We start from the raw sequence: 27,714 nt of genomic DNA on the forward strand, positions 1-27,714 counted from the left end.
GTGCCCAGCGAGGGCACAGCCAACACACCAGAACAGACATTTGTACCGAGGCGATCCATCAGGGAAAGAAATGCTCCCGACCGCCTCACCTTGTAAATAGTTTTGACCTTGGTGCGGCGGGGGGGGAGCGCAGGGCATGCACTCCCATGTTCCGCTACTAGGGAGCGCATCCCCTGAAGTCCCAAGGGATCCCAGCATCCCTTGGGAGCACTGTATATAAGCCGGCCCCTATTGCCTGTTCCTCACTCGAGTGTCTTAATAAAGACTGAGGTCACTTACTTTAACCTCCCTGTGTACAGTCTCATCTGTGTTAGGAACACAATACTCCCTGCGGCCACGTTTCTCCAGATCCTGTTACCCCTCCTCCCCCCAGCATCTTAAACCCACCCTGCTTTTGTCCCCAGGTACCGAGACGAAGCTGGCGTATAGCGGGCAACGGCAAGACTTCCTGCCGTGGTGGGGGTGATGGTGGCGCGATCGCTTGTCGTGGAGGGGGTGTTTGGAGGGGAAGACTAAGCTGGATCATGGCCTTCCGAGTCAGAAGGAAGTGCTTCCTCCTGACTCGCTGGTGCTCGTGGTATGTGTAACAGCGGCACCTTGGGGTTCAGTGCCATGTCCCACCAACACTGCATGCAGCAAGGCATCAATGGAGACAGTCTGCGCATACATCTCCAAGAACGTCTGCTGCAAAACTTCCGCTTACAAAGCACAGACCCGGGACATGTCTCTCGTGAACACCACAAACGCCTGGAGATGCTCGTGACTGATCGCGACACTCTCCTTGCGCAGTCTGGTCAAGCCCTCTATCCGATCGGCTAGAGAAGGTGAGTGCTGACCTTGTTGACCCGACTTCCCGTGGGGTCGGCGTGTGCACTGTAAAACGCCTTGGCGTTGCCGGCTGCACACCGCTTGGTCCCGGTACCTCTTCAGTCGAAACCGACAAAGTGGCCACAGGTCCCACATCAGCCATGGTCATCGTAGGGGCATCCTTCTCTGATTCCATTAGGCTATCTTCCTCCTCCCCTCCCCGTGGTGAGGGTCAGCTGGAGGGGGACGGTTTCTGGTCGCGCCTCCCTGTGCATAGGTATTGGTGAATCTGCAAAACACTATCTAGCTTATCAGAATGGAAGGGTACACATTCTTGCGCTACTTTGCGCTGGCATACAAAGGAGGAGTAGCAGTACTACAACAAATTAGACTAGAGCCGTTGTATAATAACGCCTCACGCATATGGTGGTAAATCCAAGTTGAAATTCAGTGACCCAGAGAGCTCTGGAGGCTGGATCAGTCGGAGAAAGACAGAATGATAGAGTGAATGTTTAAGGGGAGCGGACAGAGAAGGGGACAGATGGTTAGATCGCCTGCTCTTGCTCTTATCTCTTATTTCTTGTCAACCTGAGAGTTGCACAGAGGCTGCATGAGAATAGGATAGCTGCATGCATACCATGACATCATTCTTGTATTATAATGAAATGCCGTTACAGTACTTTAACACTGCTTGACACATTATTCACGTGACTCAAGCGAGGGCTCTGCCTCACCACGGGTGGCCGACCGAGTGTGGCCCCCGACGAGTGCCGCCGACCGTTGCTCTAACTCCGTGAGCAGAATTAGCTGGGCAGGGCCTCCTCCGGTGCGCCTTCACTCGGAACAATTCTTCGCGAACTTCTTCTGCAAACGTGAAAAGAGCATGGCGTAAGCTCATTGACTTGGTAATATCATTGAAAGGCAGCAGTCGTCAACGTTATATGCTAATAGGGATTTTATCCACAATTGATGCATGGTTATAACAAAGATCATGTTTTGGAGCTAATGCTTGACACAAACATCTCTCGACTACAATCTCCATTGAATTCAGCAATGACTTGAGCTAATGTCCCAAAGTGTCCCAGGGTAGACCGTGAGCAAGGGCAGCTCTCCCCCAATCCATGTTGGGTCACTGTGTAAGTGACAGCAGCCAGACAGACTTAAAAAGGGCACAGGTTCATATCCCTGACCAGATCTTCGCAGGGAATATATGCAATATATATGTAAGAATAACAAGCTTAATTTCAATCCTGGATATTTATAATTATTACAATTTGCATCATTACAATATAAAATCTATACTTGCTCTTGCTGAAGAAACCAGGCTGTTCCAGCGCTTGCGGCACTGGCCCGAGCCCCTCGCCTCGTTGGACGCCGCGGAGACCACATCGGCAATCTCGCTCCATAGTTTGCGGTAGGCCCGGGGTGGAGGTTTCCCACGCTCACCCCGGGTTAATTGGGCCCGCCGAGAGTGCACTTCGTTGACGAGGGCCTCATTTGCTTCGTCTGAAAAGGGCTTGACCCTCCTTCCCTCCACCTCCTGCCCACTCTCAACGGACTCATGGTCGGACATATTTTAATATTTGATAGTTTAATTCTGCACTGTTTTTTTTCGCTCTCGCTCTCGTTTCCTCGCGTTCTTTTTTTCTTCACGCTCTTTTTCACTTTTTTTTCCCCTCCCTCTTTTTTTTTTTACCCCTCCCTCTCTCCTCCACCACACCTTCTGCACATGTGTGGATGACCCCGAAACATGGAATAACCTGTTTACCTAAAAAACACGTGCATAAGGCCGTTGCTAGAGAAGCTTTGCCTTCCATATCGCTGAGCCAAAAATGGCCGATGTTCCAGCGATCATCAAGGCTGGAACATCGCCCATTTTTGGGGCCCTAGCGATCTGAATGGAAAGCCTAGCCCTCTGTATCTACTCTATCAAAACCTTTCTTAATTTTTAAGACCTCTATTCGGTCACCCCTCAGCCTTTTTTTTTTCAAGTCTGCCAGTCTGTTCATCATTTCCTGATGGGTATACCCTCACATTTCTGGTATCATCCTTGTAAATCTGCACCCTCTCCTGTGCATATATATAATATATATCCTTTCTATAATATGGTGACCAGAATTGTACATAGTACTCCCAAGTATGGTTATAACCACGGTTCGATAGAAGTTTAGCATAACTTCACCACTTTTTCAATTCTATCCCTGTGGAAATAAACCCGCGTGCTTGGATTGCTTTTTCATGGCCTTGCTAACCTGTGTCACTACTTTTTAGTGATTTGTGTATTTGTACTCCTAGATCCATTTGCTATTCTACCCCACCTAGACTTGCACCTTCCAAGTAATAAGTGACCTCCCGATTACTTGTGACCGACCAAAACAGTTATATGGGTGCAGCGTCCAAAATCTGGAAACATAGAAACATAGAAAATAGGTGCAGGAGCAGGCCATTCAGCCCTTCTAGCCTGCACCGCCATTCAATGAGTTCATGGCTGAACATGAAACTTCAGTACCCCCTTCCTGCTTTCTCGCCATAACCCTTGATCCCCCGAGTAGTAAGGACTTCATCTAACTCCCTTTTGAATATATTTAGTGAATTGGCCTCAACTACTTTCTGTGGTAGAGAATTCCACAGGTTCACCACTCTCTGGGTGAAGAAGTTTCTCCTCATCTCGGTCCTAAATGGCTTACCCCTTATCCTCAGACTGTGACCCCTGGTTCTGGACTTCCCCAACATTGGGAACATTCTTTCTGCATCTAACCTGTCTAAACCCGTCAGAATTTTAAACGTTTCTATGAGGTCCCCTCTCATTCTTCTGAACTCCAGTGAATACAAACCCAGTTGATCCAATCTTTCTTGATAGGTCAGTCCCGCCATCCCGGGAATCAGTCTGGTGAACCTTCGCTGCACTCCCTCAATAGCAAGAATGTCCTTCCTCAAGTTAGGAGACCAAAACTGTACACAATACTCCAGGTGTGGCCTCACCAAGGCCCTGTACAATTGTAGCAACACCTCCCTGCCCCTGTATTCAAATCCCCTCGCTATGAAGGCCAACATGCCATTTGCTTTCTTAACCGCCTGCTGTACCTGCATGCTAACCTTCAATGACTGATGTACCATGACACCCAGGTCTCGTTGCACCTTCCTTTTTCCTAATCTGTCACCATTCAGATAATAGTCTGTCTCTCTGTTTTTACCACCAAAGTGGATAACCTCACATTTATCCACATTATACTTCATCTGCCATGCATTTGCCCACTCACCTAACCTATCCAAGTCACTCTGCAGCCTAATAGCATCCTCCTGGCAGCTCACACTGCCACCCAACTTAGTATCATCCGCAAATTTGGAGATACTGCATTTAATCCCCTCGTCTAAATCATTAATGTACAATGTAAACAGCTGGGGCCCCAGCACAGAACCTTGCGGCACTCCACTAGTCACTGCCTGCCATTCTGAAAAGTACCCGTTTACTCCTACTCTTTGCTTCCTGTCTGACAACCAGTTCTCAATCCACGTCAGCACACTACCCCCAATCCCATGTGCTTTAACTTTGCACATTAATCTCTTGTGTGGGACCTTGTCGAAAGCCTTCTGAAAGTCCAAATATACCACATCAACTGGTTCTCCTTTGTCCACTTTACTGGAAACATCCTCAAAAAATTCCAGAAGATTTGTCAAGCACGATTTCCCTTTCACAAATCCATGCTGACTTGGACCTATCATGTCACCATTTTCCAGATGCACTGCTATGACATCCTTAATAATTGATTCCATCATTTTACCCACTACTGAGGTCAGGCTGACAGGTCTATAATTCCCTGTTTTCTCTCTCCCTCTTTTTTTAAAAAGTGGGGTTACATTGGCTACCCTCCACTCCATAGGAACCGATCCAGAGTCAATGGAATGTTGGAAAATGACTGTCAATGCATCCGCTATTTCCAAGGCCACCTCCTTAAGTACTCTAGGATGCAGTCCATCAGGCCCTGGGGATTTATCGGCCTTCAATCCCATCAATTTCCCCAACACAATTTCCCGACTAATAAAGATTTCCCTCAGTTCCCCCTCCTTACTAGACCCTCTGACCCCTTTTATATCCGGAAGGTTGTTTGTATCCTCCTTAGTGAATACCGAACCAAAGTACTTGTTCAATTGGTCTGCCATTTCTTTGTTCCCCGTTATGACTTCCCCTGATTCTGACTGCAGGGGACCTACGTTTGTCTTCACCAACCTTTTTCTCTTTACATACCTATAGAAACTTTTGCAATCCGCCTTAATGTTCCCTGCAAGCTTCTTCTCGTACTCCATTTTCCCTGCCCTAATCAAACCCTTTGTCCTCCTCTGCTGAGTTCTAAATTTCTCCCAGTCCCCAGGTTCGCTGCTATTTCTAGCCAATTTGTATGCCACTTCCTTGGCTTTAATACTATCCCTGATTTCCCTAGATAGCCACGGTTGAGCCATCTTCCCTTTTTTATTTTTACGCCAGACAGGAATGTACAATTGTTGTAATTCATCCATGCCTGCCATTGCCCATCCACAGTCAACCCCCTAAGTATCATTCGCCAATCTATCCTAGCCAATTCACGCCTCATACCTTCAAAGTTACCCTTCTTTAAGTTCTGGACCATGGTCTCTGAAATTACTGTTTCATTCTCCATCCTAATGCAGAATTCCACCATATTATGGTCACTCTTCCCCAAGGGGCCTCGCACAATGAGATTGCTAATTAATCCTCTCTCATTACACAACACCCAGTCTAAGATGGCCTCCCCCCTAGTTGGTTCCTCAACATATTGGTCTAGAAAACCATCCCTTATGCACTCCAGGAAATCCTCCTCCACCGTATTGCTTCCAGTTTGGCTAGCCCAATCTATGAGCATATTAAAGTCACCCATTATAACTGCTACACCTTTATTGCATGCACCCCTAATTTCCTGTTTGATGCCCTCCCCAACATCCCTATTACTGTTTGGAGGTCTGTACACAACTCCTACTAACGTTTTTTGCCCTTTGGTGTTCTGCAGCTCTACCCATATAGATTCCACATCATCCAAGCTAATGTCTTTCCTAACTATTGCATTAATCTCCTCTTTAACCAGCAATGCTACCCCACCTCCTTTTCCTTTTATTCTATCCTTCCTGAATGTTGAATACCCCTGAATGTTGAGTTCCCAGCCCTGATCATCCTGGAGCCACGTCTCCGTAATCCCAATCACATCATATTTGTTAACATCTATTTGCACAATTAATTCATCCACCTTATTGCGGATACTCCTTGCATTAAGACACAAAGCCTTCAGGCTTGTTTTATTAACACCCTTTGTCCTTTTAGAATTTTGCTGTACAGTGGCCCTTTTTGTTCTTTGCCTTGGGTTTCTCTGCCCTCCACTTTTCCTCATCTCCTTTCTGTCTTTTGCTTTTGTCTCCTTTTTGTTTCCCTCTATCTCCCTGCATTGGTTCCCATCCCCCTGCCATATTAGTTTAAATCCTCCCCAACAGCACTAGCAAACACTCCCCCTAGGACATTGGTTCCGGTCCTGCCCAGGTGCAGACCGTCCGGTTTGTACTGGTCCCACCTCCCCCAGAACCGGTCCCAATGCCCCAGGAATTTGAATCCCTCCCTGCTGCACCACTGCTCAAGCCATGTATTCATCTGCGCTATCCTGCGATTCCTACTCTGACTATCACGTGGCACTGGTAGCAATCCCGAGATTACTACTTTTGAAGTTCCGGACTGGTTGGTAGCAGAGTCTTCCGGATTCCAGACCCTGCCGACCTCGAGGTCCCACCGCTGCCTGACCTCTGGCCTCGCCTCACCGCTATTGCCCTTACCTCACCACAATGACTATCATTGCCTTCCAATTGCATTTCTTTTGTGGAAATGGTTTATTTTATCTTCGGTTTACAGTATTAGAAATTTTAATGTGATCAAATACAGGTTTATTTGGTAATTGAATAATTCCCTTTTTTTTAAAAAAACATAGCACGGCAAGTCAGTTTTCAGGTAATGGTGCCCCTGTTTTCTATTCAGTCACTAGTATGAATTTGTCTCCACCTAGTGGTTTTAGAGTAAAGTGGGGGTTGACAGAATATACAACGTTTTAGAGTGACAGGCCCACCATCGCAGAATCATCGAAATTGGAGCACAGAAGGAGGCTTTTTGGTCTATTGCTAGTGCTAACTCTTTAACTGGCACTACCTGCGCTAATCTAATTTCTCTTCCCTGTATCTTTTTTTTATTTTTAATTTTCAAATACCTAGCCATTTCCATTTAAATTGTTTGTGTTTATTTCAATATCTTCTCTGGAGATGAGCTGAACTAGTGTGGAGTTCTATTTTAAGCCATCCAGTATGGGCATTGGCTTTTAAAATGAGTTAAATTAGGCAAGGAGAAACTTGGTTCAAATAATTAAACACAGTAAGATGACATATCGAGCAACAGAGAATCTTGATTTACTTAGTTCATTTGTTACAATTAGTCTTTGTGATTTAAAAATAATGAATATGTAACGCTTATTTCAGAATTCCAGCATCTGTAGTATTTTGCTTTTGTAACTGTGTAACGCTATCCCATATTGGGTCTTGCTTAAATCAAATAGCCCCTTCTATTCTGCCCTCCAGTCTCAGGACAGAACCTCTTATTCCTGCAGTCTCCTCTCTGCAGCGTACCTCTTCCAAACGCCGGATTGCTTTTTGGTGCATCACATTCTGCTTTAACTTTGACTGTTCAGTTGGGAAAAGATGAAAAAAACCTTCCACCACATGGAGGGGGACGGTGCTTTATCGGTTGCAGAGACAAGTCAGCAGAGTTACTTAAGCCTCTGGGAAAACCAACTTCTAATTTAGCATATTCACCACCTTTCATCTGATTTGGGGTTTACATCTCATCCTGCATTTCTTCTCTTTGTGCTGTCAGACCCTGCCCTGTTTTGCCAGCTTCTGTTTCAATTTCAAACCTGGTTTACCCCATTACCTCAGCTATTCACACACTCTTTGTCTCTATTATGTCTTTTTTATTTTCTCTCCTTTTCTCTGATTTTTAAAGATCCTCTCTGACATCTGACCACTTTGTGTTTTTTTTTCCTTTTAAGCACACTACCAGTCATTCTACCCATAGTTCCCCTCTAGTGTCTTTTTTCCATTCCCTATGCCTTTTATTCTGTTTAGATGCTTGTTTACATTTCATATTTTCAGTTCTGATGAAGGGTCACACTCAAAACTTGAAGAGAGAAATTATTTTTGGCAGTTAACAAATGTGCAAGTTCCAAAAGACATTCAGTACTCAAAAGGGTTAATCTGTGCCGCTTCATTTCACAAATCCTGGCTGACCTCTTGTGCATGTTCAGGATTTTCAAATTTTTTTCAAATCGTTAGAATGGTTACAACACAGTAGGAGGCCATTCGGCCCATCGAGACTGCCGACTCTCTGCAAGAGCACTTCGGCTCGTCCCACTCCCACGCCCTTTCTCCGTTACCCTGCAATTTTTTTCCTTCAGATACTTGTACTTATACAATTCCCTTTTGAAAGCCACAATTTAATCTGCCTCTATAACCCTCGGGCAGATCCTAACTACTTGCTGCGTAAAAATGTTTTCCTTCGTGTCGCCTTTGGTTCTTTTGCCTTTGGTCACCTTACTTAAGGAAGGATATACTAGCTTTGGAAGGGGTACAGAGACGATTCACTAGGCTGATTCTGGAGATGATAGATTGAGTAGACTGGGTCTTTACTCGTTGGAGTTCAGAAGGATGAGGGATGATCTTATAGAAACATTTAAAATAATGAAAGGGATAGACAAGATAGAGGCAGAGAGGTTGTTTCCACTGGTCGGGGAGACTAGAACTAGGGGGCACAGCCTCAAAACACGGGGGAGCCAATTTAAAACCGAGTTGAGAAGGAATTTCTTCTCCCAGAGGGTTGTGAATCTGTGGAATTTTCTTCCCAAAGAAGCAGTTGAGGCTAGCTCATTGAATGTATTCAAATCACAGATAGATTTTTAACCAACAAGGGAATTAAGGGTTACGGGGAGAGGGCGGGTAAGTGGAACTGAGTCCACGGCCTGATCAGCCATGATCTTGTTGAATGGCGGAGCAGGCTCGAGGGGCTAGATGGCCTACTCCTATTCCTAATTCTTGTGTTCAATCACCTTAAATCTGTCTCCTGCTTCTTGACCCTCCCACCAATGGGAACAGTTTCTCTCTATCTACTCTGTCTAGATCCCTCATGATTTTGAACACCTCTATCAAATCTCCTCTCGACCTTCTCTGCTCTAAGGAGAACAACCCCAGCTTCTCCAGTCTATCCATGTAACTGAAGTCCCTTGTCCCTTGTTCCTGCAACCATTCTTGTAAATCTTTTCTGAACCCACTGTAAAACCTTTTACATCCTTCCTAAACTGCAGTACCCAGAATTGGAGATAATACTCCAGTTGCGGCCGAACCAGTGTTTTATACAAGTTCATCATAACTTCCTTGCTTTTGTACTCTTCCTCTACTTATAAAGCCCAGTGCTTTTTTAACCACTTTCTCAACCTGCCCAGCCACCTTCAGCGATTTGTGTACATATATCCCCAGGTCTCTCTCTGTTCATGCACCCCCTTTTAGAATTGTACCCTTTAGTTTATACTGTCTCTCCTCATTCTTCCTACCAAAATGTATCACTTCGCACTTTGCTGCGTGAAATTTCATCTGCCGCGTGTCCACCCATTCCACCAGCTTCTTTATGTCCTCTTGAAGTCTATCCCTATCCTTCTCACTGTTCACTACACTTCCAAGTTTTGTCATCCGCAAATTTTGAAATAGTGCCCTGTTCGATCCTTTAGTTTCCATGTTCATCCTCTGGTCTGTACACAGTCAGATTTTAAAGAAGGCCATAGTAAGGACCCTAAATTAGTTTTAGTACCCTTGAGGGGGTGAGGGATCGGGGGAGGGGGCAGGGGAAGGGCCTGGCTATCTAGTAACCTAGGCTGGCAAGTATGCACCTGTAATGTCCCCCAAATAGTGTAGTAACACTTGCTGCCTGAAGAATGGCCACTCTTTATTGTGGTACCAGAGGGCTACTTACGAACATAAGAAATAGGAACAGGAATAGGCCATTCGGCCCCTCGAACCTTCTCCACCATTCAATAAGATTATTGCTGATCTTGTACCTCAACTCCACTTTCCTGCGCTCTCCATATCCCTTGATTCCCTTAATATCTCAAAATCTATCAATCTCTGTCTTGAATATAGTCAACGACTGAGCCGCCACAGCCCAAGATTCACCACCCTCTGAGTGAAGAAATTTCTCCTCATCTCAGTCCTGAATGGCCGACCCCTTATTAGGAGACTGTGACCCCTGGTTCTTGACTTCCCAGCCTGCATTTACCCTGTCAAGCCCTGTACGAACTTTTGTATGTTTCAATGCGATCACCTCTCATTCTTCTAAACTCTAGAGAATATAGACCTAGTCTACTCAATCTCTCCTCATGGGACAATCCCCCATCCCAGGAATCAATCTGGTGAACCTTCGTTGCACTCCCTCTATGGCAAGTATATCCTTCCTTGGGTAAGGAGATTAAAATTGTACACAATACTCCAGGTGTGGTCTCCCAGGATGCTAGATAATTGCAATATGATATCTTTATTCTTGTACTCAAATCCTCTTGTAATAAAGGCCAACATACCATTTACTTTCTTAATTGCTTGCTGTACCTGTATGTTAACTTTCAGTGATTTGTGTACAAGGACACCCAGGTCCCTCTGAACACCAAATTTCCCAACCTCTCACTGTTTAAAAATAAAAATACTGTTTTTCTATTTATTCTACCCAAGTGGATAACTTCACATTTCTCCATATTATATTCCATTTACCATGTTCTTGCCCATTCACTTAGCTTGAATATATCCCCTTGAAGCCTCTTTGCATCCTCCTCACAACTTGCATTCCCACCTAGCTTTGTATCATCAGCAAACTTGGATATATTACATTTGGTCCCCTCATCCAAAGCATTGATATAGATTGTGAATAGCTGGGGGCCAAGTACCGATTCTTGCAGTACTCCACTAGTTACAGCCTGGACACCCGAAAATGACCCGTCAATTCCTACTCTTGTTTTTTGTCCGTTAACCAATCCTCAATCCATGCTAGTATATTACCCCCAGTCCCATGAGTACTAATTTTGTTTAATAACCTTGTGTGGCACCTTATTGAATGCTTTCTGAAAATTGATATACACCACATCCACTGATTCTCCCTTATCTATTCTGCTAGTTACAACCTCAAAAAAACTTGGTAACGAATTCGTCAAACATGATTTCCCTTTCTTAAATCCATGGTGATTCTGCCCAATCCTATTATTATTTTCTAAGTGCCCTGTTACCACATCCTTAATAATAGATTCTAGCATTTCCCCACTACTGATGTCAGGCTAACTGGTCTGTAGTTCCCCATTTTCTTTCTCCCTCCTTTTCTTAAATAGTGTTACATTTGCTACCTTCCAATCCACGAGAACTATTCTAGAATCTCTGGAATTTTGGAAGATGACAACCAATGCATCCATTATCTCTATAGCCATCTCTTTCAACCCCCTAGGATGTAGGCCGTTGGGTCCAGGGGATTTATCAGCTTTTAGCCCCATTAATTTCTCCAGTACTATTTTTTTTTTTTCCAATTTCTTTCAGTTCCTCATTCTCGCTAGACCCTTGATTCTCCAATATTTTCGGGAGGTTTTTTGCATCTTCTTCAGTGAAGACAGACACAAAGTATTTGTTTAATTTCTCTACCATTTCCTTATTCCCCATTATAATTTCTCCTGTCTCAGCCTGCAGCCTGCCCACATTTACTTTCGCTAATCTTTTCCTTTTTACATACCTATAGAAGCTTTTATATTCTGTTTTTATGTCTCTCGCTAGTTTACTCATATTCTATTTTCCCTTTCCTGGTCCTTTGCTGAATTCTAAACTACTCCCAATCCTCAGGTTTACTGCTCTTTTTGGAAACATTATAAGCCTCTTCCTTTGACCTAATACTGTGTTTAACTTTTCTCTTGTTAGCCATGGTTGGACCACTTTTCCTGTGGGGTATTTTGTGCCTTAAAGGAATATACTTGTGTTCCTAGCATGAGTTAGTGCTTCCAAGTGTTTGAGGGATAAGGGAATACAGTTACATGGCTAGACTAGAGAAGCTGGGGTTGTTCTCCTGGGAGTAGAGAAGGTTAAGATGAGATTTAATAGAGATGTTTAAATTCATGAAGGGTTTAGATAGAGTAAATAAAGAAAAACTGTTCCAATGGCTGAGGGGTCGATAACGAGAGGGCACATATTTAAGGTGATGGGCAAAAGAACCTAAGGTGACAGGAGAAAGAAAAAAATGTAGGATTTGGAATGTACTGCCAAATAGGGTGGTCTATGCAGATTCAATAGTAGCCTTCCGTATGGAATTGGATAGATCGATAGATACTTGAAGGAGAAACAATTGCAGGGGTATAGGCAAAGAGCGGGGGAGTGGAAATAACTGGATCGCACTTTGAAAGAGCAGCGCAGATTTGATGGTTTGAATGGCCTCCTTCTTTGCTGTGCTATTCCTATGAAGTGGGATTAAAGGTGGAATCGTAAGGGAATACAGGCGCCTTTTTATTCTCCCCCTGACCGCCCCCTCCCCCCTCTCGGGATTGAGACTTTTTTCACTAGCTTGGTCACTTATTCATGCACTACAGCAGTTGTATTTACTCCTATGAAAGGATCATCCACTGATCTTGTACTTGTTTTTTTTCCTTAGGAAATGTGGTTCTCCTGCTTATACTTGCTATATTGGTGCCTACAGAACTGGAAACCCTGACCATATACCTCATTCTTGGAGTCCTGACAGTGGAGCTTTTCTTTTCTTCAGTGTGCCTCATCATTTACACAGGTGAGAGCATAGAAAAGAAGTCAGTGTTCCCTGTTGTGTACTTACAAAGTGACAGCTACAATAGATATTACAATACATTTAACACATCTGTATTTATGCATGAACAGTTCCCACCTCCCGAGAACTTCATTCATTATTTTTTTTAAACTTAAAAAAGCAGGGGACTGAAACATTTGTTTTTGGGAACTACACTTTTCTAAAAAAAAAATATATTAACAATCATAAACCAGTTTATAAATGGTTTAATTTTGCTTAACATTGCAGAGAGGAAAACCTCTTTCCTCCACCATTCACCCCCCCCCCCCCCCCCACTTCCAGGTTTTAAATTGAAGAGAATGGTTAGTCTTAACAGTTGTTGCTAAATGAAAAATAAAGCTCTCCTAGAATCACTGGAAACTAACAACACCCAGAAAATAATGAATTAGCCAGAGAGCTCTACATCTTGGTACGTGTTCCAAATTTCAGTTTTACGTTTAAAACTCTTACTTAATTGAACTGAGCAAGATGACGAGTTTGCAGTAGATGTTTGGTATCAAATAAACATTAACTATATTGCTTATTGCTTTGCTAGCCATTGGATTAAAAATAAGGGCAATGACTTTTGATTTTTAATGTACTACCTGTTCAAATCCAGCTAAAATCATGTTGCTGTTCTTTGAAAACATCAAAGATGGTGTGCGAGTGATACCTGAAGCAACATCACTAATTAACTTTTATTTTACATTCTAACTTGGGTTCTGGAGTCTGTGAACTTGGCTTCGTGGTTTATTTTGTTAAATTCGTTTCTTGGTAACCGGACAACCAATTTCATGAAAGCGGTTTTAACTGGGTCTACAGCAACATTCCCGGTAAGCTGCATGGTTGTGCAGCACTCCTCGGAACCAGCGCAGCCAGCTTGCCTGCTTTTCATTACAAAAACTGCGCATGCACGGTATTTTAAATGGCCCGCACAAGCCACCGAGCCACACAAATTAGAGGAAACATTGGTCTATAGGTGTGCTGCAGAGCTACAGAGAGCTGACTTAACAGTGTAAACACTAGCAACTGGCTGATGAGCACAAAAAAAAATTGTTTTTTTCTTATCAAAGTATACCCAACTATAATTATGGCAGAGAATAAAATTAAAGAAATTGAATTAATAAATATTAATAGCAAAAACTCTACTTTTTTTTTCCTGAAATGTTTGTTTGTTTTTTAGTGTGAACTTTAATGACTGATATTCCAGTAACATTATTTCATTAACTTCAGTTTTATCTTGTCCCTTATCCTCCATTTCTATCTGGTGATGACTTGTGTTGAGACACCATTTCATGGGCACCTGCTCCCCTCTGGTACCTTGCCCAGGTAGCTATTCTTCATGTGCATCTTAAACAATGGATGCCAGAAAGCTATCTAATCATTGGGGTATCAAAGTGAACTTGTTCTCGTCCTCTTCGCCATCAATTTCCCTCTGCGCGTGAATGTCGGATCAGAAATGACCGCTCCTCCTCCATTCTCTCCCTCGCCTGTGGTGACTCGTACTGCTGAACTGGATATGATTTTAACTTGGCTCATAACGAGATTGAACCCAAGACCCTCCTACTGTGTACTCTATTGTCAGACAGAATGGTGTTTTTATGCACTAAGCCATTAGCATATTCTCCTGAACCCTGTTTAATTGCAACTTTGTTTGCATGTCCCAGTAGTCTGCGTTTTTCACACATGACTCAGAAACTGAAAGAGAAGGAGAATCATTCATTTTATGGTCGTCTACATCCTGCAGCCACATTTTCTCAACTCACTAAAAAAAATTAGAATGCTTTCATCTGCTGGCAGGTGTGTTTACCTGTAAAAAATTTTTATAACTTTTTCCTCAAATACAGACCTGAAGTCTATTATGCAGTCTATTATTTTGTGAATCATCTTTCACAACCCACTGTTTGTTCCTTGCCCACATTTTCAGGAATTTATTTCAAAGCAGTTCTCTAAGTAGTTAACTTCAAGTATCCACTTTTAGATTTCTTGTCACTTCTATTCCTGTAAAATGCGGGTGATCGTATTAGTTTAAAATAAACAGTGACTTATCCACAAAATGGTAACTATAAACAGTTCTTACTAATGTGGTATTTAAATTTAGTGGTTTAAGTTTTTCATGCTAAAGTGCTTTTTTTTGGGGGGGGGTGGAGGTGGTAGCGGAAGCAAATATTAATGTAACAGATTGTCAATTTTTGCTTTTATTTTGGGTATGGGATGGGAAGGACAGTTCAATGGGCTCAATTTTTCCCCAATGCCATTTTTCGGCGTATTGCAAGAGTTGCACTCGTTTTTTTTGGCCCCGACTACTCCAAAATAGCAAATTTCCCCGTTCTATTTTTTGAAATTAGTGCCACGCAGCCTGTCCTTGGGCTCCACCACCCCCCCGGAAGCTAAACGTCTGTGCTGAAAAAATGATGCCCCCCTCTTTTTTTTTTTCCCCCACTTCTGCACATGCACGGAAAAAAAATACGTTTTTGACGTGATTGCTATGGATGCACATGCCCAGTACAGCTCCCGGTCTGCATTCGGCCATTTTTAAAGAGCCAGTTGTGTGTGAAAACTTTTTAATTCTCATTGGAAAAATCGGACCTGCAATACAATATGCAATGCGGCTCAAGGACCAAGAATTTCTTACAGGTTGAAGTGGAGGCACTGGTTACTGTAATTGAGGCCAGATGGCATGAACTGGACACCAGCAGAGATGTCTCACAAGTTTCACCAAAAGAAATTAAGAAACACTGGAACCAACGCAGAAAATGACTGTGCAATGGTGACCACCCCGAGGTCTGGCTGCCAGTGCAAAAAAGTGGGAGGACCTTGGTCAAGTAGTTAGTGTAAGTAATATTTTCATGGAATTGCAATTGTAAATGTGACCATCTGTTTATGTCCCACCCAACAGAAAGACACCGTCTCTAAAAAGTTACATTTTCATCTTTGCAGAGGAAGGTGGCACACAACAAAAGGGGAAAAAACTCGGACAGGAGGAGGCCCGGCAAATCTGCAGCCACTGACACCCTTGGAAGAGAGGGTCGCTGCTGTGATGGGTCCTGCCTGGAGAAAAGCAACCACCACTGCACCAGCTGGGCCCACACTCGAGGGAGAGGGTAAGTCCTGCAAATTCCACAGCCTGGCTTTGCTAAATGTTAAGTACTGCGCGGGCTAGCCATGCTTCGGTTCATGGGGATGTCTCTTGTCAGCTACGCTTCGGTTGATGCAATGTGCTATCATTCATCGGGGTCCTTCAAGTGAGCCTGCTGCCTGCGCTGTGTGAGCCTACTCTTACCACCCTGCCCCCTCCTCTGCTGCTAACCATTTGTCTGTTCTGTTATATTTTGCAGAACTTGAGGCCAACCCCGACGAAGCTGAAACCGATGCAGAAGAAGATTCAGACGCGGATGAGCCTGAAGAGGAGAACATCTTCCAATCGAACCTTCCAGACCAAGAGCATAGGGGTGAAGGGGAGGTGATGGATGAAGCCCCCCCCTATTGTACTCTGGAGGAGGTGCAGGTGCCACCCATTGAGGTGCTCGACCCTTTCCTGAGTGGTACGAGCGTTGGGACATTCCATGGTTTCTCACAGTACGAGGCTAGGGATTCCAGTGGGATGCAGTGAGACACATCCAGGGCCCCACCATCTGAAGCTGTGGGTCCCAGTGGGATGCAGCGAGCCACACCCAGGGTGAGGAGGGGAAGGAGAGCTCAACAGTGCTCTCCTGGGGTGCAGAATCTAACAGATGTGGTTCAGATGATGGCAATGAGTGCGGAGAGCATTGACCTTACACGATCACTCCTGGTCATTATCAGTAGGGTGAGTGATGAGATGTCTGGGCACATGAAGGAGGGAATGTCACAAGCAGCTGATGCACTGTCAGTGAATATGAGGGAGGGAATGTTTGAGTTAGCTGCTGCAATAAGGGAACACGCCCAGACCCTGCGCCCAATGACAGAATTAACTGCCACTCCCACTCCAATCCCCAGATGAGCCTCTGAAGTGGCCCAAGCCAGGCCCTCTTTTCCCCCCCCCCCCCCCCCCCCCCCCCCCCCCCAATCAAGAAATGCATATTACCTGAGATGTTCGTAAGAATAAGGTTGATACCAACCCAAGAAACACCGCGTCTCTGCCTGCAGGTAGGGGTGGAGTCAACAAGACCAAGCGCAGCGAGCAGTCTTAGAATACGGTGGACAAAAGATAGGTGCAGCTTTTCTTTGCTGCAGTTGTTATTATATTTATTATTATTGATGTAACTGTTCTCAAATTAAACGTTTTTTGTAAGTTAGGTAAATTTACAAGTTCAAAAGTTTGTAAGTGATCTTAACTGAAAACTTTAAAGAATATTTTTATTTAAGTTAAATACAAACAAGTGTTAAACTTTTGAATAAAATATATTTTAAATTATAACTGAATAATTTCCATTATTAACACAACTTTTGAAATAAACAAGAATCATTTCCATCACTTGTTCCATCAACACAACATTACAGAACAGATCCAAACAATAAAGACGGTCCATTTGGAATAGTTGCCGCTGAGCCTTCAGGCAGCAAAGCGTTCATGGATAAGCTGCTGGCACAAGGCTTGAGCAATCGTTAAAGGGGCCCGCCCTCCTCCACCGTCGTGCTCCGGGTTCCGGTAGTTGCATGGCGGCGTCGTCGTCGTCATCATCCTCTCTCTCGTCAGGTGGGTCTTTTACTACCAGCTGCTGCTGCCTCATGATGGCTAAGTTATGCAGCACACAACAGTGAACTGACCGGCAATCTCGGGAGTATTGCAAGTAGCCTCCGGAATGGTCCAGGCATCGGAAACGCTGTTTCAAGATGCCAGTGGTCCTCTCTATCATGCTGCACGTCGCAGTGTGCGACATGTTGTATTCTCGGTCAGCTTCCGTTTGGGTTGTACCCCAGCAGCCAGCTCTGCCCTTCTGGCTGCTGCTGAAACATGGCAGATACAGCACACTCACGTAGGATGAACGCATCATGGGTGCTCCCAGGGTATTTCGAATCAACTGACATGATGCAAAGCATGTCGTCACACAAGCTGCACATTAATGGAGTGGAAGCCTTTTCTGTTCCTGTACACCTCTGAATCCTTCAAAGGTGCTCGCAAGGTGATGTGGGTACAATCAATGCAGCCTTATACCTTTTGGGAAGCCAGCAATCCTGGAGAAGCCCCCTTTCACACATTGCCTGGGCAAACGTTATGTAATCATTCCTCCGGGCATATAGTGCAGCAGTCACCTGCCAAATGCAGATATGTGTTGCACATTGAGAAAAGGTGCACACATCCCCAGTTGTGGCCTGGAATGATCCAGATGTATAGAATGAAAGTGTAGCTGTAACCTTTACTTCAACTGACAAAGCAGTCCTCGTGGCGCTTCTCGGTTGCAGGTCTGCTTTTACTAACTCATAGATCTCAGTTACAACTTCTTTACGGAAACGCAACCTTCTCACGCAGTCTGCATCACTCAGGTGCAGGTATGAACGCCTGTCTCGATATACCCGACGTGGGTAAGGCCCCCTGCCCATCCTACGTGCTCTGAGGTTCCTTATGCGATGACGTCGAATCAATCGTGGTCTCCACAGCCCCATCATGCAGAAGGCTTGCACGAGGTATGGCATTGTCATATTGCCCCCATGATTAAATTGTGCCTTTTGCAAGAAGCTCAAAACAGCAGGACAAGGTGCTAAAGCTTCTTTGTTCTCTCTCTCCCCAAGGTCGATACCCTAGTATGGACCACACCCTAGTCTGCGCATGCAAGATCGGGAAGCTAGGCATTCAAATGAGGACATTTTGGGCAACAAAGTCTGATGCAATTCTTTAAATTTAGATTTTTTTTTCAAAGTATCACCCCACCACCGACCGAACGTCTCCTCACTGGGCTCGAGGGTTGGCCGGCAGAATCGCTCCCTTGCCCAGACACGGGCTCAGCGCACCCCCCCACCCCCCTTGCCGGGCTCCTTTTGATGTTGCTGCAGGTGTGTAAGGGTTCTCATCCCTTCAATTCAGCTTCCACCCCCCATCCCCAGTCTTTTGAAGCCGAGCCCCTGTGTTCGGGTGAGGGACTGATTCTGCTGGCCGACGCTGTGACCTTCAATCCCGGTTTGGAGACGATCGGTGGTGGTGTGGCACTTTGGGGGGGAAAAAAGCCAAAATTAAAGAATTGCATTAGACTTCCATTTTCTGTGTTTTAAGTTCGAAAAAAAATTAAGCTTCATGATGCATATTTAATGTGTTTGTGACTCCCTCCAAAACTTCGCATAAAAACAATGGCGTCTTTCTGCGCTGATTTTTTTTTTTAAATGTGCGCTACTTTTTCTTAAGTGCCCAGGGGGGTTTTTGGGAGTGGTCACATACGCCGTCCTAGGGAAAATGTAAGTTGGCCAAACTTACATAAATGTAAAAAAACTGGTGCAAACATCAGGTTACACCCTTCCCCCAATGACACAAAAAAAGCTAATCTAGAAACAAATCGTAACTAACTGAGTTATGCTGGCACAAATTTTGGGGAAACCTGGATATTTTAATTTGGGCCCAAAAAATCGGCGCGAGCAAAAAAAAACGGTGCAGATAACTGGGGAAAATTGAGCCCATTATCTTGGAACTGTCTTTGTTGTAAATAATCCACAACATCCCAGATATGTGGCTTTGATGTGTGATTTAATCCTTAACAATTGTATCTTTTATGTAAGTTTTACTGTTAGACCAATAATAGCTGTGATGGTATTTCTTTGTTTTGGGGGTCATTTATTTGTCATGACTTAATTTTTTATCTTTTGAGATGAGAAAACAGACCAGAAGCTGTGTGCGAACACTAATTAAATAGCATCCAATAAGCAACTTATCAATTCAGTTTGATTCTATTAATGTTTAGATTTCTGGGATTTCACTTTTTTTAAATATAAATTTTGAGGCAATTCTGTAAAATCGAATATACTGGTCTTTGAGTTTAAAATAAACGATTTGGAAAGTGGGTGTATTAAACCCATCTAGATACAAAAGCCACACACACTGCACCAAGCCTGTTAGAAACTTGCAGCTAATGAAGGCTAATCTTCACTCTGTTTCTATTGTTATTCCAAAAACAAAATTACTTTGGTATGCTCAGTAATCCTATTGGGTTGCTGCACTGAAGGGCTTGATTCATTTTGAGAGCTACATTAATCCAAGCATGAAGGACGGGACCTCAGCAAAAGTTTCTGAACTTGGTCACTGTAAAATAGCTGACAAATTAGTGAAGGAGAGCTTAGTAAAATATTTTACTGATTCTTCAGTCTTTCCACCAGAGTCCAGTGGCGCTCTAGTTCTAAACCAGAACCGATCTGAATTTAATTCTAGTGGTTTCATGTTTTTTTTTTATAATGTGCAACTTTTTGTAGCCTAAGACAAAAGATCCAATCTAAAACATCTGTCCTGAGTGTCATCTACATTTTTTCCACTTATTTGAATTCTAGTGTTTTGCTTTTTAAAGGGCCTGCTGTTTAAGGTCAGTCCATCTGCACTTAAATGATGCTCCATATATTAGTTTGAAAAGTAATGTGCCCAAAATAAAGCTTTTATATTGTTGGGCTCCGTTTCTATATAAAATGTTGGAATTAAAACTAGTAAACGAAAAAACTTTTTGGGTTGGCTTGCCAACTAATGTTAGCTGTTGGAGCCCATATAGTTAAATTAATCTCTTTGTGGGCTAGTGATTTTTGCATAAACTTTGTGCTCAGTGTATGTGTATGTGTATAGCTGAGGACTAGCTATTCAATATCTGAAGTGTGATTTCTGGCCTAAAGTCCAAACGGACCACCAAGGAGTGATCATGGTGGTCTCAATTATTTTACAACTTGCCCTTTTTGAAGCTTGTGGTTCACTGCAAGAACCTCTTTTATAACGCTGTTTATTTATTGGCCGTACAATTATCCTCTGAAGCAGGTGGTCTGCCCACAGTACTGAACTTTACAGAGGACTTAATCTCACTGTTGGTTAAGACACTGGTCGAAGACTAATCCACTGGCAGTACATTTTCGCTAATCTTTCTCAGCAAACATCCTACTGCAATTGTAAAGTGAAATGGCAGTACTTTTAAGTAGGCTGAAGTGTGCACAACACTAACCTCTGCTCCAACCATATCCAGCGAAGCTCTGATTTTATTCTTAATAGTCTGTAACTTTCCACATTTTCTCAGCTCAGTTAAATTAACCAGTTTATTTCATATCTTAAAATAGTACATTGTGGGGTCTAGGATTATTGCTCTGATTACCAGAGTGACAGTGCTGTAATATGTCTCATGTTCTTGGGCTGGATGTTTACACCCTCCTATTGCACTTCTCTTCCCCCTTCCTCAAGAGTACAGTTTTGGGTCTCTCACTACAGGAAGGATATTGAGGCAATGAAAGATATAGCATAGATTCACTAGGATTTTGCCTGGTATGGGGAAATACAAATATGAAAAATGTCTAGAAAAATAGGGCCTGCTTTTGTAAGAACACAGAAGATTAAAGGATAGTTTGATAGAGGTGTTTAAAATTGTGAACAGATGGAACAAAGTAGATCGAAATAGACTCTTCCAGTTGAGGGGGTCTAGAACAAGGAAATATAGATAAAAGATTACATGGAAGAGAATAAGTACAGAGAGCAGGTGAAACTTTTTTCCACTGAGGATTGGGAGGCTGTGGAATGCACTACCACAGTTAGTGCTTGAAGCAGAGACCACAGCCCCAATTGTAACCTAACCCCACCCGGCACAAGTGAGGCTGGTTCAGGTGAGATGCTTGAATCACACCCCAGATAGGGTAGTTAGGGGAATAAACAGATATGGGAACAGGTCTGGTACATGGGATTAAGATTGTTGCTCATGGAGGATCAACACAAATACAAACTGGTTGGGACAAATAATCTATTTCCATGTTCTAATTCTACATGTGGACTTGGAACAGGATTACACAGTTGTGTATCCTGCTTACCCAGGGGCAGCATGGGCCAGCCTACACTGCGATTATGTATGCAGCAGAGCAGGTCTCCAGTCGTCTTGGTTAACCCTTGCCACTGGACCAAGACCTAGCTCTGTCAAGCCCGTGTGGTGGCTAGTGTGCAACGGCCACCCCACGTTAAAAAAAAATCCATGCACCGGCATCTTCCAACCTTCAGGATGTAGTTCAGGACCTTGAATATTAGGTCCTTCATTGAAACACCTGTGAATTCATCCTTTTTTTGGCGTGGAAGCAAGTCATCCTCGTTTTGAGGGACTGCCGATGATGATGATGCTTACACTTGACTAACTCGCACATGAAGAATGGCCACATGAGTGAGGTACAAGAGGCTACCTCTACCAAAGTAACTAACTAGCATAGGCTGATGTCTACATCAGGAGAAAAAATGGGTAGGTCTAGCAGTAAGTTGTCTAACTCTTTCTGTGCCCAAAATAACAGCTACGGTCATCAAAACAGCTGAAATGGTAGTTCCTTTTTGGGTCAGGTTTTGATTTTTGCCTTTTATTAGAAAGATGTTTTGTTATTTCTCTTCTTACCTTGGTTGAGTGCCTCCATGATAATTTGTTGCTTGTGGATTCTGTTTTGTTGTAACCCTATGTTGTATTTGTGGGTTATCTACCATTTTTCCACAGAAAAGATTTGAATATGAGGTACATTGAAGTATTGCTTCTAAGTTAGTGAGTTCACAAATCCCATCTTGCAGCCATGCGCTAGAGCAGCTGGGACAACGAGAGGATTAGTATATTGTTGAGCAGCCACTGAAACTGTTGCTCAACTATCTGGGATAGGTGATTGATGACCTTATTTCAGATGTTTCCAGTGGGCATTCATGCTTGAGATCAAAGGGAACTGAAGTCATGCATACATGAAAGGAGTGGTGTGGGAGTGGTTGACGGTCAGGTATATCCACCCCATGGCCACTGGGAATGAACGTAGAGTGAAACACATGCTCAGGGTCCATTTAAACACAGGCTGTCAAGTGAGGCAAGGAGGAGGCAAGTCTTTAAAAAGAAAGCTGGCCAAGTTTTAGTGAGCACCTGATCCTTTTAGCGTGCTTAAAAAAACTGCCATAACTTATTTGTCATAAAAACGGCTACAATAGCAAGTCAAATTAATGAGTATTGGCATTTCCCTCATCTATGAAGCCATCTAGATTCTCTTTTTTTTTTTCCAAAGAGTTGCAGTTTTTAAATCAAAAAAGGTTGCATTTGATCTTGCACGTCAGTTTTATTCTGCCTCTAACTTGCCTATTTTATTTCACAGCAAAGATTATGAAGTTCAATCGGATGAAACCATGCCCTGACATCCAAGAAGAAGAGAAAAGACATAGATATCCTAATCTCACTAACATCATGTCTGAGACTGGATTCAGGTGATTGTCTCATCATTTTCAGTACCCTATAGTGATTTAGTCGGACTTTCACCCTTTAGTTGCCTCGTAACAAAAGTAGCAAAATGTTTTACTCTCCTGACCAATTAGTTACTACCTTGAGTACTTTGGTTATCACTTCAGCTCATCTTCCACTTGTTGAAAGTGTTTTGTTGAACTCTCCTGGGATTTTGGGCACAGAAAGAAGAGGTAGACAACTTGCTATATCCCTTGCAAAGAGGTTCTCTGGTGCAGAACTCTTATTGATTATTTTTAATTTAACCCCTTTCTTTTTGTATTACTGTGTAAAAGTTCCACACCTGTCATTATGGCAACTGGTGGGGGAGAAGCATTTATTACACTCTAGCTTTACACATCATCATTGTTGCTCCATTGCACTCCTTACTCCGATTCCCCTGTATAGTACTTTGGAATGTTTTGTTACGTGAATGCTCTTTTTAAATGAATGTAGTTGGAGGAATGATTTGCCATTGGCAATCTAGTTGGTAGGCAATGGGTAAATTGACACTGTATGACTCCACAGTGATGCTGTGCTCTCTGCCAATTTTCTTTGCTTGACTGGGATGCAGTTTCATGGATGTAGCTCACCCACCAGTACCTCATTCAGTAGTACTCCAAAGCAGGAACATGGGGTGCAAAATTGCCCATTTTTATAGCCCTGCTAGCGCCTCTGGGGGGGGGGGGGGGGGCGCGCTAACTGGGCGCAATGGCATTTTTGCCGTGGGGTGGGTGGCGCTACCGTCTCCTGGGCAATTGCTTGGAAGTTTGGGAGCGTTGTCCCGGTAGCCGCGTGCCCCAGGCCAGCACGCAACCAGCGATGATGTCATCGCTGTGCGCACCGACCCCTTAATGCCCCACGGGAGAAATTATCCCACAGGCTTCGAGGCTGGTGCGGGTGGATGTCTGTGCCAGCTTCGCTGGGGAGGCCTTTAGCGCCCCGGGCCGCCATCTTTATTTGTCGGACAACTCTTGGGCGGGCCCGACAATGGCGGCCTTTGCATCAACCGGGCCGCCATTATGCAGCCCGGCACTCTATTTTGGGTGCTAGGCTACTGACCCGGTCGATTGCCCAGTGGCAGCCTGCAGAGTGTGCAGCAGCCCTCCCCTTTAATGGAAGGGGAGGGGCGTTGTAGCGCGTCAGCATTACGCGGACTATTCACTGGCCTATTCCGTGCACCACTTGACTCAGCGCCGTGCTACCACCCCGAGAGCGCCCCTCAAAGGAAGCAGAGCACCGGAGACAACGCTTCACTTCCTTGAGGGGCATACAACCCAATTCCGTGTTGGGAGCGGGAACTCCGGGCCAGGCGCAGAAAGTCCCGGCCCCGGAAAGTTACCACCCCCAATCGGGGCGAAGGACAATTTCTAGCCCTCAAGTATTTTTTTTTTATTCCCCTCTCTAATTAGGAAAAGCTGAAGCCAATTTTAGCATCTCTACCACTGTCGGCTATCATCTCTATCAGCTAACTCCTCTTTAAATGCGAATTGAACCAGGGATCTTCCTGGTCTCCCTGTCTCAGCTACCTGTGGATAAACTTGCTGAACTATCAGAGAAAAGAAAATGAGTTACTGTAATGTTTCAGTGGTAACACACTCGCCTGTGAGACAGAAGCTGATGGATTCAAGCCCCATTCTAGAGACTTGAGCACATAATCTAGACTGACATTTCAATAAAGTGCTGTACTGTCAGAGGTGCCATCTTTCAGATGAGATGTTAAATGAGGCCCGTCTTGAGTGGACGTAAAAGACCCCGTGTCACTATTTTGAAGAGCAGCAGGAGAGTTCTGGGGTCCTGGCTAATATTTATCCCTCAACTAACATCACTAAAATAGATTATCTGGTCATTTCTCCCAATGCTGTTTGTGGGACTTGCTGTGCACAAATTGGTTGCTGCATTTCCCTACATTCCAACAGGGACAACACGTCAAAAGTACTTCATTGGCTGTAAAATGCTTTGCGATGTCCTGTTATGAAATATGCCATGTAAATGCAACCATTCTTTCTTTTATGTTGTGCAAATAAGGCCACATTGCTCAACAGATTTGTAATGCTGTCTTTTTTTTCTAAAGGGATGGATCAAACTTGGAAAACCTTGTAGAGAAGCAAGCAGACCTCATTGATTACTTAAAAATGCACAATGTGCAGTTAAGTAAAAGACTGCTAACTTTAATATCCCAGCAAGTCCGAGGCTGAGGTTCTGACAGAAGAGACAGTAAAGACCGTGACAGACCAAAGAATACAGAAAGGCACAGCTTGTGCTGTAGATCAGTAATGTTCGAACTGGTGTATTCATTTGAAAGAAATATGATGGTGGAGTGTAACTTGGTTAAAATAGTAGCTGGGTGAAGATTATCTGAAGAAGAATGTAATTTTTGTATTATCTATGGGATTGCATTAGGAGACAACATTTGGTGCAAACACTTAAGGCTTGTTTTTACATTTTGACGCAGTGTTGTACAAATCATCATGCAGCAAAATTACTTTGGTTGACCTGTGCCAAAACACTTTCAATTGTGAATTGTAATCTAGGACAATTGCATCTGTCTGTATAAGTGAAGAGGTTTTTTTTTCTTTCTTTTGTAATCTTGATATTCACTTGTTTGGCATTGCTGAGAAGAAAATCTTGTTTAAGCTATGAAGATGTGTAGAATGTTCTAAGTTGCTTTTGGGTGCAATGCTATATCCCAGGTTGAATTTAGATTTACATGCTAGCCACTTCAATTCAGAGATGGATAGATAAACTTCTACTGGGCACCCAGGTAGAAGTGGCTGTCCTATAAGATGTGAATTATATGACTTGTATAAGCTGCTTTGGAAATGTAAGTTAATAGTTGTTATACAATAAATTTTTCATAAAACTCACTTACGTATGTAATAACTCGATAGACTGAATACTGTAAACTAACACCGGTATAAACCTGGCTCTGCTTTATTAGGGCCCAAAGTGATTACATTACAAGGTGGCTTGCCTTTTATACCTGGGCTGCACATGTGTGTACAGCCCAATGACCTCCGACAGTCGCGCCACCTGGTGGCTAGTAACCTCGAGCATACATACATGACGCACTTAAATTTTTTCAATCCAATTACTACTTGGTAACATCATACCATTTGGTAAAAATGTTTAACTCTTCCTAGTTAATTGTCGGTCAGCTGAAATTGTTTGTCTTGAATAGGTGTTAATCACAGACAAAAGGTGTGCTGAGTCAACACTTGTAAATTTGGTTTAGTTCCTAAGGCTATAAAAGTCAACAGTTTTTCAGAGCAGTGTGATCTGCACAGAGAGGTCTTAAAGGGAGTGGAGTTGAACAGAGTGGTTTATTCGGGAAAGATTAAAATCAATGTTTTTTTTAAATCAAAATAGGTCATTGATATTCCATTAGCTGCTGGGTTGGTCAGTTGGTCAGTTTTTCACTCATGGGCATTGGTTTAAATTAAGAGCTGGGATTATAAACTAAAACTTCAAATCTTAACTAATTGAATACCTTAGTGATGGCAGGGCACGTGGTGTGTTTCTGCTGTTGCATGTGAGAGCTTAGTGGACACATCTGCAGCTCGAGGAACTTCGGCTCCGAGCTGCAGACACTACGACACATCAGGGAAGTGGAGAGTTACCTGGACACCATGATCCAGAAGCTAGTCACTCCAATTAGATTAATTAATTTAAATTCGATCTGTGGTCAGGGACAGGAGGGTGTGACTACAAGTGAGGTAGGTATGGGAACTCTGGATGTAGTAATGGAGGAGCCTCAGCCCTTGCTCTTGTCCAACAGGTTCAAGGCTCTTGCTCCCTGTGTAAACGACATCAGGGACTGCAGGGAGGATGAGTAAACTGACCACAGCACCATGGTACAGGGGGTCATTCAAATGGGGGGAGTAAAAGAAATGTTGTTGTGGTAGGGGACAGTCTCATGAGGGGGATAGATAGTGTTCTCTGCAGCTGGGAGCGTGAGTACCAAAGGCTGTGTTGTCTACCCGGTGCAGTGTTAAGGACATCTCTGGGCTGGAGCAGAACTTGGAGTGGGAGGGGGAAGATCCAGTTGTCGTGGTCCATGTGGGTACCAACGACATAGTTAGGACAAACAAAGATGTTCTGCTGAGGGATTATGAGCAGCTAGGGGCCAAATTAAAAAGCAGAACCACAAAGGTAACAATCTCTGCATTACTATCTGAGCCACAAGCAAATTTTGATAAGGTAAGTAAGATCAGAGAGTTAATCATCATCATAGGTAGTCCCTCGGAATCGAGGGAAGACTTGCTTCCACTCAGAGTTCTTAGGTGTCACAGCTGGGACAGACAGTCGTTGAAGGAAAGGGAGGATGGGGAGTCTGGTTTGCCGCACGCGCCTTCCGCTGTCTGCGCTTGCTTTCTGCATGCTCTCGGCGACGAGACTCGAGGTGCTCAGCGCACCTCCCGGATGCTCTTCCTCCACTTGGGTCGCCTTTCGCTAGGGATTCCCAGGTGTCGGTGATTATGTCTGTAATGTACTTACGAATTACTCCACGAAGCAATGTGTTGTACTCAAACTGTAGTGACCTTGATCCTTTATTGCAAACTCCAGAGTGAGGCACAAGCATGGTGTGCAGCCTTTTATACTGGGCCCTGCCACCAGGGCAGGAAATCCTCGGTCTCCACCAGTTGC

The 27,714-nt window shown here is 43.8% G+C and overlaps 1 protein-coding gene across 1 annotated transcript in view; it reads left to right on the plus strand.

The window, feature by feature from the left end:
* tmem192 (transmembrane protein 192) overlaps nucleotides 1-25,934 on the plus strand; it is a 57,937-nt gene extending 32,003 nt beyond the window's left edge. The window contains exons 4-6 of the mRNA XM_070864360.1: nucleotides 12,560-12,691; nucleotides 22,946-23,054; nucleotides 25,142-25,934. Coding sequence (XP_070720461.1) covers nucleotides 12,560-12,691; nucleotides 22,946-23,054; nucleotides 25,142-25,265 — 365 coding nt within the window. The 3' untranslated portion in view covers nucleotides 25,266-25,934. The remainder of the gene's footprint in view (nucleotides 1-12,559; nucleotides 12,692-22,945; nucleotides 23,055-25,141) is intronic.
* Nucleotides 25,935-27,714: the final 1,780 nt, after the last annotated feature.

The sequence above is a fragment of the Pristiophorus japonicus genome, chromosome 2, assembly GCF_044704955.1.
Source record: "Pristiophorus japonicus isolate sPriJap1 chromosome 2, sPriJap1.hap1, whole genome shotgun sequence".
In the NCBI taxonomy this organism is placed as follows: Eukaryota; Metazoa; Chordata; class Chondrichthyes; family Pristiophoridae; genus Pristiophorus; species Pristiophorus japonicus.